At 41.1% G+C, this 11,631-nt stretch overlaps 1 protein-coding gene across 1 annotated transcript; it reads left to right on the top strand.

Annotated features, from left to right (window-relative positions):
* The first annotated feature begins 15 nt into the window (after positions 1-15).
* SSTR1 (somatostatin receptor 1) lies at positions 16-3,439 on the top strand. Its single transcript, XM_032112498.1, has one exon. It carries the CDS (start codon positions 80-82, stop codon positions 1,274-1,276), a length of 1,197 nt encoding a protein of 398 aa, XP_031968389.1. The 5' UTR covers positions 16-79; the 3' UTR covers positions 1,277-3,439.
* The last annotated feature ends 8,192 nt before the right edge of the window (positions 3,440-11,631 follow it).

The raw sequence follows: 11,631 nt of genomic DNA, 5'->3' as shown, positions 1-11,631 counted from the left end.
TCCCTGACGGGATGATGCCCAGTGCGGCCGGCGGCGGACGCCTGCTGCTCTGAGCCGGGGCGGGGGGTCCGGGCAGAGGATGCTCCCCAATGGCACCTGCCCCAGGCTTCCGGGCGGCGCAGGCAGCGACAGCGGCGACAGCGGCGGCAGCGACAGTGGTGGCTGCGGAGCCCGTGGCGCCTCGGAGGAGGCGGCGGCGGAGGGTATGGACTCAGGCGGCAGGAACTCCTCTGGCGCTCCGAACACCACCCTGAGTGAGTCTCAGGGCAGCGCCATCCTCATTTCATTCATCTACTCCGTGGTGTGCCTGGTGGGGCTGTGCGGCAACTCCATGGTCATCTACGTGATCCTACGTTATGCCAAGATGAAGACAGCCACAAACATCTACATCCTCAACTTGGCCATCGCAGACGAGTTGCTGATGCTTAGCGTCCCCTTTCTGGTTACCTCCACCCTGCTGCACCACTGGCCCTTTGGCTCCCTGCTCTGCCGCCTGGTGCTCAGCGTGGATGCCATCAACATGTTCACCAGCATCTACTGCCTGACTGTGCTCAGTGTGGACCGTTACATCGCTGTGGTGCACCCCATCAAGGCGGCCAGGTACCGCCGGCCCACTGTGGCTAAGATGGTCAATCTGGGTGTCTGGGTGCTTTCCATCCTCATCATCCTGCCCATCATCATCTTCTCCAACACAGCAGCCAACAGTGATGGAACAGTGGCTTGCAACATGCTCATGCCAGAGCCCACCCAGAGATGGCTGGTGGTATTTGTGGTCTACACCTTTCTGATGGGCTTCTTGCTGCCTGTGGTGGCCATCTGCCTCTGCTACATCCTCATCATTGCTAAGATGCGCATGGTGGCCTTGAAGGCTGGCTGGCAGCAGCGCAAACGCTCAGAGCGCAAGATCACCCTCATGGTCATGATGGTGGTGATGGTCTTTGTCATCTGCTGGATGCCCTTCTACATTGTGCAGCTGGTCAATGTCTTTGTAGAGCAGGATGATGCCACCATCAGCCAGCTCTCTGTCATCTTGGGCTACGCCAACAGCTGTGCCAACCCTATCCTCTATGGTTTTCTCTCGGACAATTTCAAGCGGTCCTTCCAGCGGCTGCTCTGCCTCAGCTGGATGGACAATGCTGCCGAGGAACCCATCGACTACTATGCCACTGCCCTCAAGAGCAGGGCATACAGCGTGGAGGACTTTCCCCCAGACAACTTGGAGTCAGGGAGCATGTACAGGAATGGCACTTGCACCTCCAGGATTACCACCCTCTGAGGAAGCATTCCTGTCCCCCAGCTCCCTCACTGCCCCCCAGCTGGAGGGTGAGCAAAGCCAGGGCTGTGGCATGGGGTGGCTGGGAGGGAGAGGTTTTGGTCCTGCCTACTGCCAGCAGTGTTTGGCACAAGAAAGAGCAAAAATAACCCCACATCCTTGATTTGCTGCCCCCCTGCACCCTGGCTGCCCCCCTTGAGAGTGGATGCATTCTCTGATGCTTTGACATCCACTTAGTGAATTGCAGCTCTCATGGGTTAGCTTAGGGTCTGGTAGCCTGGCTCTGCCACTCCTCTCTGTGTCTGACAAGTGGCTGTAAAGGTCCTGCAGTGACTCTCCCTCCACCTTTTGTACAGTTTGCCCTTCCCCTTGGCTCGTGGGACACCCCAGGCCACTGAGTCGAGCCTGCCTCAGTCAAGCCCCAACATTCAGGCTCAGACTCCCCCCAACTGAAAATGACCCTGCTCAACATCTGTCAGTATGCACCTCCCCTTCAGAGATTAGAAATGCTGGAAAAATTCCCCCCAACACTCACCTTGCCCTCCCCCAGGAAGGAGCCAGTAGCCTCTCTCTGCACCTACCCTTCCCTCTCACTGGAATCAAAAAGAAAGTGGAGAGCAAAAGGTCCTTGAGAAAAGAAGCAGCATAGTCACGGAGATGTTTTTTGCTTTGCAGACAGCTTCCAACTCATTGGGGCTTTGGCTGCCTGTGCTACTTGACAGAAGCAGAGCAGAAAATATCTTAGGAAAAAATCTGATTATTGCTGTGCTTTGGAGCTGCACGGCAGGTTGCTGATAATGGGATATAACCAGTCCCGTGACACACAGGGAGCAGAGAGCTGGGACTCACTGAGATGGGAGCCGGGGAGACCACTGAGCTGGGAAATGTTTGAATTTGTCCACACATACAATAAAGTGTGCTGATAATAAAGTTTAAAGGGAGCGCTAGACTGTGAATCTGCTGTCTTGAGCCTGCTCCATCAGCTGTGAAACAGTGATGAAGGGAGCTGAGACAGCTTTTGAATGATCTGGGTGACGGCAAAGTCACTTTAGCCTACATGGAAAAAGGGGTATTCATTTGAAAATCTCCATCCGTCTCTGAAATAACTATTTGACAGAAAAAGTAGCTGTTTGGCAATAGCTATTACCCTAGTTCCAGTTTCTTCTGTTGCACTAAAAAAAAAAAAGAAAATGGATTTCATATGTTGTCAATGTAATATACTGACCCAGAGCTTCTTAATGTTTCATTTCTGAGAATTCTTGTTTTTAATGTGTGCCAGATGTCTTCTTGTTTTGATTTTTTTATTTGATTCTAGTCACTGTGTCGTGAACGTGTTTTTCTGAAGCAATTTATACTGTGTACTTATGTCTGTGATGGCTACTTGCAAGGTTGCATTTAAAATGGGTGATGCTGAAGAAGGCTCCTTTCCAGATAAAAACATTGTCATTTTCTCTCTTTTATTTACATTGTCTCCTCCACAAAAATTCTCTCTTGAATTTTCTCTCTTCTCCTCTTATGACAAAATAATTTTCATATAGACAGATGAAGCTTTCTTTGATAAATGAGAGCTGATTAAATGAAACCTTTTATCCCTACTCCCTCTTATCGCAGACAGAAGAGTCGGTACGAACTGTGTTGAAATAAGCAGCTATGTTTTTTGCTTTCTACCACCTATGCTAACAGTGTCACACAGTGGCAAGTGTCCCTGTAGCTGTGACAAATCACTTCTCTAGCACAATCCTGTGGTTGTATTAATTATAACTACTGGCAATTTGAAGTAAGAGACTGGAAAAAATCTCTAGTAGCAGCATACCCGTAGCATTGTACTCGTAGCTGCAGTGCTAAGTGTAAGGTTGACAGTTAAAGCATCTAGTATTTGTGGTGGTGGACTTATGACAGGTTTTTTGTTAAATTATACCCTTTAACTTTTCTCAGCAGTAAAAAGCAGGATGCTACTTTGTACGTTTCTTTCACCAAAACTTAGGTACTGTTAAATGAATGTATAAATTTAGTATTTCAAAGTTGTCTGGTTCAAAGTCCATCAAAATGGGAGAAAAAATCTTAATTCACTTCAATGGACTGTGAGTCAGCTCCTTTTAGTTTAAAAATTGCTAATGTGGAAACTGTTACATCCTTATTAAAATATTTCATGAAAAGCTTTAACAATTGTACAGTTTCTTTTCTTTTACTTCCTAGTGGACATGATTTAAAGAAAACTTCCAAATATTAAATTTGGTAATATTTTACATGTACGTATGGGGAAATAAGGATGAAATCTCTCTATAAGCTTAATTAACTTTTCACAAAAATCAAACATCTGTCAAAGCAGTAAAATGCCCCATGATATCCATGATGCTATTTCCAGGGCTTCACTTGAATTCTCACTCAAAATATCTTCAAAATGGCATAAATCTCATAATCTTATGTGGTCTTTTTCACCAAGGCATATTCTTATGTATGGTCAGATTAAACAGAATACTTTTCACTGTTGAATTTGTTTAATGTCAGACACGATGACGCAAAAGTGAAAAGCATAAAGATTCATTCTGCATACTCAGCTTTGATGAAAAGTTGAACTGGGTTTTGTTCCGTAATCTTTTTTTTCTCTTTGCCTTGTGAATGTTGTGATGGAAGCCTGCATATGCACTTTAGTTTCAGTTCTCCCAGGCACGTCGCAGAGGCTGGGTTGGGGCCTCAGTAGATGGCAGGCTTGCCTTCGGATGGATGGGCTGATTCACTCCCAGGCAGCACTGCCCCTATCATTACTGGCTAAAACACTCTGTGTAGTTTCAGCTGGAAACAAAATCTGTTTATCCCAAACTAACTTCCTGCTATTTTTCACCCTGGGAGAGGTGATCAACACCAGTAAATCATTCAATTTAGCTAGAAGGAAAGTTAGTTCATTCTGTGTTATTATTCTAAATAGTAGAACTCAACCACCAGGAAGAAAAAAGTTTTCCTCATGAAATAATGTGTACCAGAAAAGAAACAGAACTCTTCTTAATAATGCTTTCCAAATGGCAAATAAGAGTATTCAGATTTCATATGGAAATTATTTTAACTAATGCTTAATTCACTGATTAAAAAAAGAGTACAGCGATGTATTTCTTGGTGACATTTTGACTTTTTATCCAGCTGTGAATTGTAATTTGCAACCAGTAGGGGGTTTTTTTGGGTTTTTGTTTTTGTTTTTGTTTTTTTGCTTCTTCCCCATGAGTTTTGGGTTATATTTTAAAAATACTGCATTCAACTTGTCATGGAAATTGGCCTTGCGGCCACTGAAACCCAGGCAACTGTTGCTCTTTGTTGAGCCTGAGACCTACACCCAGCAGTGGGATAGTGCCAAACAGCATCCAGTCAATGCACTAGGCTGTTTCCTGTGGCAGGTATACCAGAGAACGGTCTTCACCTGGAACACACATCAGGTGTGCAGCACACATCAGCTGCAGCATTTTCCCACTCAAAGAAGGGTGCACAGGAAATCACTTTCCTTCCTCACCAGGCTTCCCAGTGCAGTAGCAAAGACAACACATCTCATAATCCTGAGGCTGACTGCTACCTGCTGTTAGTGGACTTGAACAAGACTGGTCACAGAGGCACATTATATCTGGGCTGTGGATGAAAAGGGTGATGGCTGCATACAGATATTCTGCCTCTTCAGATGGTCTTTACAGCAGAGAACATTACACAGAGTATGGTTTCTTTGCATTCAACACGTAAAGAACACATTTGATTTCTTCACAGAGAATAAGGTTTCTGAATGTGATGTAAGAATTTCCGAAATGCCAGGTTTCCAGTGAATCAGAATTTTGAAAAAGGCTTTCTGGTTGTTTCTGGAAATCTAAAAAGCTGCATTTCTAATGTATGTGGCATGATCTATTAACACTGTGATTATTCACTGTATTTTAACCTGTTTCCAAAATCAGCATCCTAATTCTAAATATTAAACTAAGTCTTACTGAAATAAAATAACCTAGTGATGACATACATTCATGTTATATAAGGTTTGACTTTACTCTGCCATATTTCTAGAACAGTGACAATTTAATTCCTATAATCCTGATTAAAAAAAGATCCAAGAAAAATAATTTTAAAAAATCAGAAGAAATTAGCCAAGAAAGAAACATCAATCTAGTGTTCTAAACTCTGTGATTTCAGCCCCTAGGAACCTTACTTGACACCAGGGCTCTACAGACAAGGATGTGAACTATGACTCTCTAGAGGAGAATAAAATATTTCTACTGAATTGTGTATTCAGTATTTCCATCCTCTTCAACATAGCCTTATTTGGCTGATTACTTCAGGCTAAGCCACAGGAAGAAAGGATGGTTTACTAATTAGATTTCTCTTTAAGTAAAATGCTTTTAGATATTACATTTTGTGGAGAGAAATGGCCAAGAAAAATAGGTGAACCTGAGAGTATTTCAAAGTATATCATTAGACAGGTACAAACCAAGCACAGTTTTGACAAGAAAAATGCTTTTCAATAAAAGCTAACTATGCCCACTCCCTTCCAACTTTGTTTCTCCAAAAGCCTAAAATCTGGTTTTGGCAGAGCAGTAAGCAGCTATGAAGCAGAGATAGCAAGGTGCTGTATCCTGCCTGAGATACATAGGGTTTTGTGTCCAGTCTGCATGGAATACATTTGTCATTATATGATTATCATGTCTATTATGGGTAGAGTCACCTTGAAAACAATATAAAAGTACAGAAAATTCCTTCTACTCTCCATTCCCCTCTCCCCCACACCCCCCCAAAAAAAGTCTTTTCTATACAGGTTCTTACACTGTTTAATATGCCTAAGGGTTGCTCTGTGGGTCCTTGAGCTTCCTAACTAGAAAGGCTCAGATTAAAGTGCCCAAATTCACAGCATAGGGAGGTTGTAGGACAGATAACAATTACCAGATTTCTGACTTGGGATCTGAATTGTATTGTATTTATGACTTGGAACTGCATTGTATTTTCTCCACTTACCTTGTTGGTGACGGTACTGTTGTCAGTGCAGGTGTGGGCCCTACCAACCCAGGGGAAGCTTCTGAAGGGTGCTGGACTGCACTAACTCCTTAAAGCTGAGCAACGCCGGGCAACGCCAGTGCTGCTGACACAGCCTGAGTACAGCACAAGCTCAACTGATTCACACAGCACTTGCCCATGTCAGATCCACAATGGAAAGCCCAAGTGATTGCTGGTTAACTGGAGTGGTCCAAAACGTGGCAAAGGCAGATATTTGGGGGAGAATGGATAGGAAAGAGGGCAAAACTGGTGGATATTTGATACTGAGCAGCCTGAGAGAGAAGGAATCAGAAATGGAGAAAAATCAAGTATGTGATGGCCAGGAGAAGCCATTTTGTTAAGAACAGAGGAAAAGACGTAGAGCCTAGTACAGGCATTGTAAAGCAGGACTTGGCTCTTTCATGTAATTAACTTTCATCATTTAGAGTACAGCAAATACATAAACTCCCAACTCAGCAAAAAAGATGAAGTTCTGCTTTTTATGTCAGCTGCTATTTTCAAGGCTGGCTGATATTTTTGAAGGTTAGAAAGTATCTAGGCATTTTTTCTAAGAACCAAATGATAATTTATGTACTTTATGGAATTACTAGAAACTTGGGAAAACAAGGCAGAAACAGACAGATAACAGATTTTTCTGAATGTTAATTTATTTTGGATTTTTCAGATGCTTTGAATTTCTCAGATTTTTTTTCCTTTTATCATTAAAATAGAGAAAACACCTAACAAATTTTTGCTCAACACAAACCAAGAACTCCATATTGACAAGACAGAAATGGAATACAGAAGAATTTTCACTGCTCCTTCACTGTCATAAAGTAAAATTTACAGAATTTCTTACTTTAAAAGAATCTTCAGTAAAATGTCTGGGAAAATTCCTTTCCATAAGAGGAAGATATACTCTTAAGAATGAAAAGTAATGTTCATGAATTTCTCTCCACAGACATTACAGACTTAGATCACTTATAATCTCACTCAAACTATCTGTACTTAAGCTTTTATGTTATGTTTCAGGGAACAGCGCAAACCATTCTTATCAGTCCAAAACACAAGGCCTGCTGGTTACATTCCAAAAACAAAACCATGCTTTTCTGACAGGTTATAGCCCATGTGCTGTTCCTGGCTTAATGACTGAAAATGTTTATTTGTTTGCAAACCACCACATTTTGAATAACACCTGAAAAAATATGTAGCAAGAGGACGGTAGGAGAGATACATCCTGGTAAAGATGAATGCTTGCCTGTCTTTCTCATCTTTCCCTCCTCAGCTCATCCTCTCCCTGGACCTGCAGTCTTCTTTCTCTTGTATTACCCATAAAATACATAATAGTAGTTATTTTCCCATTTTTATGACTCAGAATGCAAAAGGACTGGCAAGTAGAAGGAGGGGAAGGACATAACAAATGTAGGACCACCACCACATCTTTTCCTTCCCCAGCTCCACTGCTGCCTCCACTCCACCTGGAGTACTGTTTTCTCCTCTGGGGCTCCCAACATAAGAAGGATGTGGACATGCTGGAGGTCAGAGGACGTCACCAAGATGATCAGATGGTTAGAACACCTCTCCTACGAAGACAGGCTGAGAGAGTTGGGGTTTCTCAGCTTGGAAAAGAGAAGGTTTCCAGTACCTACAAACAGCCTTCCAGTACCTACAAGAAAGTTGAAGAGGAACATTTTCCTAGGGCATGTGGTGACAGGCCAAAGGGGAATGGCCTCAAACAAAGAGGGTGGGTGTGGATTAGGTACGAGGAAGAAATTCTTTGCTGTGAGAGTGGTGAGACACCAGATCAGTTTGCCTAGCAAAGTTGTGAATGCCTCATCCCTTGAAGTGTTCAAGGCCAGGCTGAGCAATCTGGTCTGGTGGAAGGTGTCCCTGCACACAGCAGGAGGGTTGGAACTAGATGATCTTTAAGGTCTCTTCCATCACATTCTATGATTCTGTGATTCTAGTCAGCAATATAGCAAAGGGAAAATACTTGCTTGCCAACAGACGACTCCCTTTACACCTCCACTTTCAAGTCTTCTAGTCCCAGACTACAAGCCCAGAAGAGAAAGACAAGGCTACATATTGGGGTAAGAAGGAAAACCACTAAGTTTAATGTTTTGAAGCCCTGGGAATGTGGTTACTTCTGCTGCTGCCCTGCTGTGTCTGCCTTTTGAGTCAGCTATGTATCTTTAGTGAAATACATGAATTGCCACACTACAGCCTTGGTAAGTGTCCACATACTGAAGAAATAGGAAATATTATTTCTAGAAGGAACGACATTGCATCTACCAGTGATTAACCTCCATGTAGTAAATGAGAAAAGGTAACTGGGATTTAAAACATGAAAAAAATTAAGTGACAAGAAATTCCTAGGGGAAGCAGAGAATCCATTCAATTTTTTAATATTCTTTAAGCTATATAGTACACTTAAACAAGGAGAAATATTGTTAGAAGTATTCAAATTTTTCCCATGTCCACTTATAGCACACCTAATTAAGTCCTTAGCAGCATAAATAATTATTTTTTAAAAATGTGGAAATTAAAATTTTATTTCTAATTATTTGATGAAACAAACCATTAAAAATTCATCACTTGTTCATAAATAAAATGTGCAACTGACAAATCATATGCCTACCAGTCAAACTATCTCTGTAGAAATTAAGGAAACCTAAAATTGGCAACATGGGACACTTATTGGATAACTTTGATGGAAAAGATCTGGACATTCCTATTCTTTGCAGGAATCACCATTTTCAAATGTAGACTCACAGGTTCTTGCTATCACCATTTAATTATAAATGTAAGCACTGTAAAACAGATACAAACTTTATATATGATTTATATGGCTTTAATATGGGATGAAATAGTATTTTTTTTCTGTGCTGGAAAAACAGTTGGAATATAATATGCTTATATAATTTTTAGTCAAAGGACATGTATGCAACGTGAGGGAAAAGTCAAGATTTGTCTCCATCTCTGCTATGTTTTGGAAAAATACTTGCATTTGATTGTGTGTTTTATATATGGTGTTACAGAATAATTTTTTTTAAATCCATCCACTTTCATAACAAGACACTTTTATTATCTCAGTACTTTCTATGGCTATCTGTACTCATTATGATCTTACTTATTCTCCTTCTGTAGATGTAAACAGCAAACCCTGCTCTGAATCTGCCTTGCAGACCAGTGAATCATGGTTGAGATATGAGCCAATGGGGGCACAACAGATATGTGTTTGTTTCTTATTCACTAAAGACCCAATTTAATCAAGAGTGGAAAGCAAAGATGTTCTATCCTTTCTCCCAAACCATCTTCTTTTTGGTCTGAACCATTAGAGAATGAGAAATTTATGCATTTCAAACCTGCTCAGGTTCCAAACAAATCCAAATGCTATTTGTTTTGTATTCTACTGACCGCAAAAATAAGGTAAAGAATACCAAGTATACTAAATAAGAATCTCTAACATGTAAAAGTAATAAAAGCTATAATAAAATTATGACCATTTAGCCATGCCTTGAAGAGACAGAAGGCACCATGAGCTTGCTTTTAGAAAAGTGACTTGCACAGCTGATGACTTAAGTGAGCTGATTTTTCTGACTTAAAGGTGTATTTTACAGGCATTTAAATATGAGTAGCCTCCATATGCCTTCTTTACTGCGCATATAGAGAAATGGCACTTTCAGACTGTAATTCATCGGTCCTGTTTTCAGCATCTAATCTAAAATGAGATTAATTGCAAGCACATATTTCTCTCTAGAGACAGTAAGGGAGTCTAGGTGAGTAAAAAAGTCTAGGTGAACTGTTAGAGATGTCTACACATGTTAAGATGGATCCCATCCTTAGATGCAAAGTAGTCTGGTTTCAGATGAGTCAAATTAAAAGCTGGGGGAATATAGTAGAACCCTTGTGTAGGCCTTTAGACAAATGTCTAATGCTTGATCCTGAATTGTATGAGAAAAAGAACTCTCAAATCAAAATATGATTTCACAGGAAAATGGGAATAAATGAAATGGGAATAATGAGACAGGTGAATGGCTTGCAAGGGCATGAACTTGTGTATTTTAACTTAATAGTCTGAGTCACCTACTGAGAGATGCCAAAATAAGTAGTGAGGTGCTTAACTCAGCGCTTAACTGTGTGCTTGGTAAGACTCCTGAAACAGAGAATGAGAGAGTTTCTAGAGCTTATAATAACACACCTGGACAGTTCCATTAAGAGTTCAGCTATTTGATACATGGGAAAGGCTAAAATATTGGAAAAATAATTTAGGGAGGCTCTCATTCATCTTAGTTGCTATTTGCTTATACAGCCCCTGATAGAAGAAGAGAGCTCCATGTACACCACCCCATAAAAGAAATTACTTACAGTGACAGCAACAGGAGTGTTATTAAGAAATAAGGCATTAATGGCTAAGTCATTTTCCAAATCTGTGCACATCTGAATGTAGAATCAAACCTCCTGCCCAAGCTGAAAAATGCCTGCCTTCTGAAATACAAAGGTCAGATAAACAGATTAGAAAAGTATGCAGATTATGAGTCACCTTGTAATGAGTAGCATTCTCACCTAGCTGGATTTAATTCCTGTATGATACAAGAGAATTTATGCTTATAGACAGTCTGATGGCTCACAAATATCAGTGCCTACCATCATTAAAGGGAGAGAGACAGAAAAAGAATAAACTCCTACTAAGTAATTCTTTATCCTTAGCAGATATTTACACCATATTTATCATCAAGTCTTTGCTTGAAAGAAAAATAGGTAATAATAACACACATTATTTTTTGAAACAGAGTTCTTCAAACTCAACAGGAAAGTGTCAAAATTAAAGCAGTAGTCAGAATGTCAGCCCTCAAGAGAGGAAAACAAACAAACAAGCATATTTAAAGAGACATTTCAAAGCTTAAAGTTCTCTTAAGGGAAGAAAATATTTCCCTATTCTCCCTGCACCCCAAAAGGCTTGGATGAGACCAGTTAGTTGTGTATAACTGCACTCAGAAAACCTTGAATCAATATTTAATATTACAACTTTAATTGAAAACCAACACCATAATAAGTGAGCATCAGCACTCCGAACTGCACAGAAAGCAAGTTCTGCAGCCAGGATGAATGCTCCTCTACAGGAAACCCCAAGGGAAATCACAGAGGAAGTGTTTACCTCATTTAGAAAAGGGCACAAATGGTGAATTTTTCCTTACTCTCAAGGGACTCCATGGAAAACAACATATCTGACTAAAGAGAATGAGATTTGCATTACGTATTTGGACTCATGTTAATTCCTCTCGCAGTGTGGTGTGTCAGCACCATGTCTGATTGTAAGGGAGCCGCATACTGCATACAGAAAGCAAGTTTTGTAACAACACACC

This window comes from Corvus moneduloides, chromosome 6 (assembly GCF_009650955.1).
Source record: "Corvus moneduloides isolate bCorMon1 chromosome 6, bCorMon1.pri, whole genome shotgun sequence".
In the NCBI taxonomy this organism is placed as follows: Eukaryota; Metazoa; Chordata; class Aves; order Passeriformes; family Corvidae; genus Corvus; species Corvus moneduloides.
This window is presented reverse-complemented; position numbering and strand designations above follow the sequence as displayed.

Bases quoted from the DNA above. Each gene is read 5' to 3' on its own strand.
- SSTR1 (XM_032112498.1), top strand. From the start codon at position 80: ATGCTCCCCAATGGCACCTGCCCCAGGCTTCCGGGCGGCGCAGGCAGC.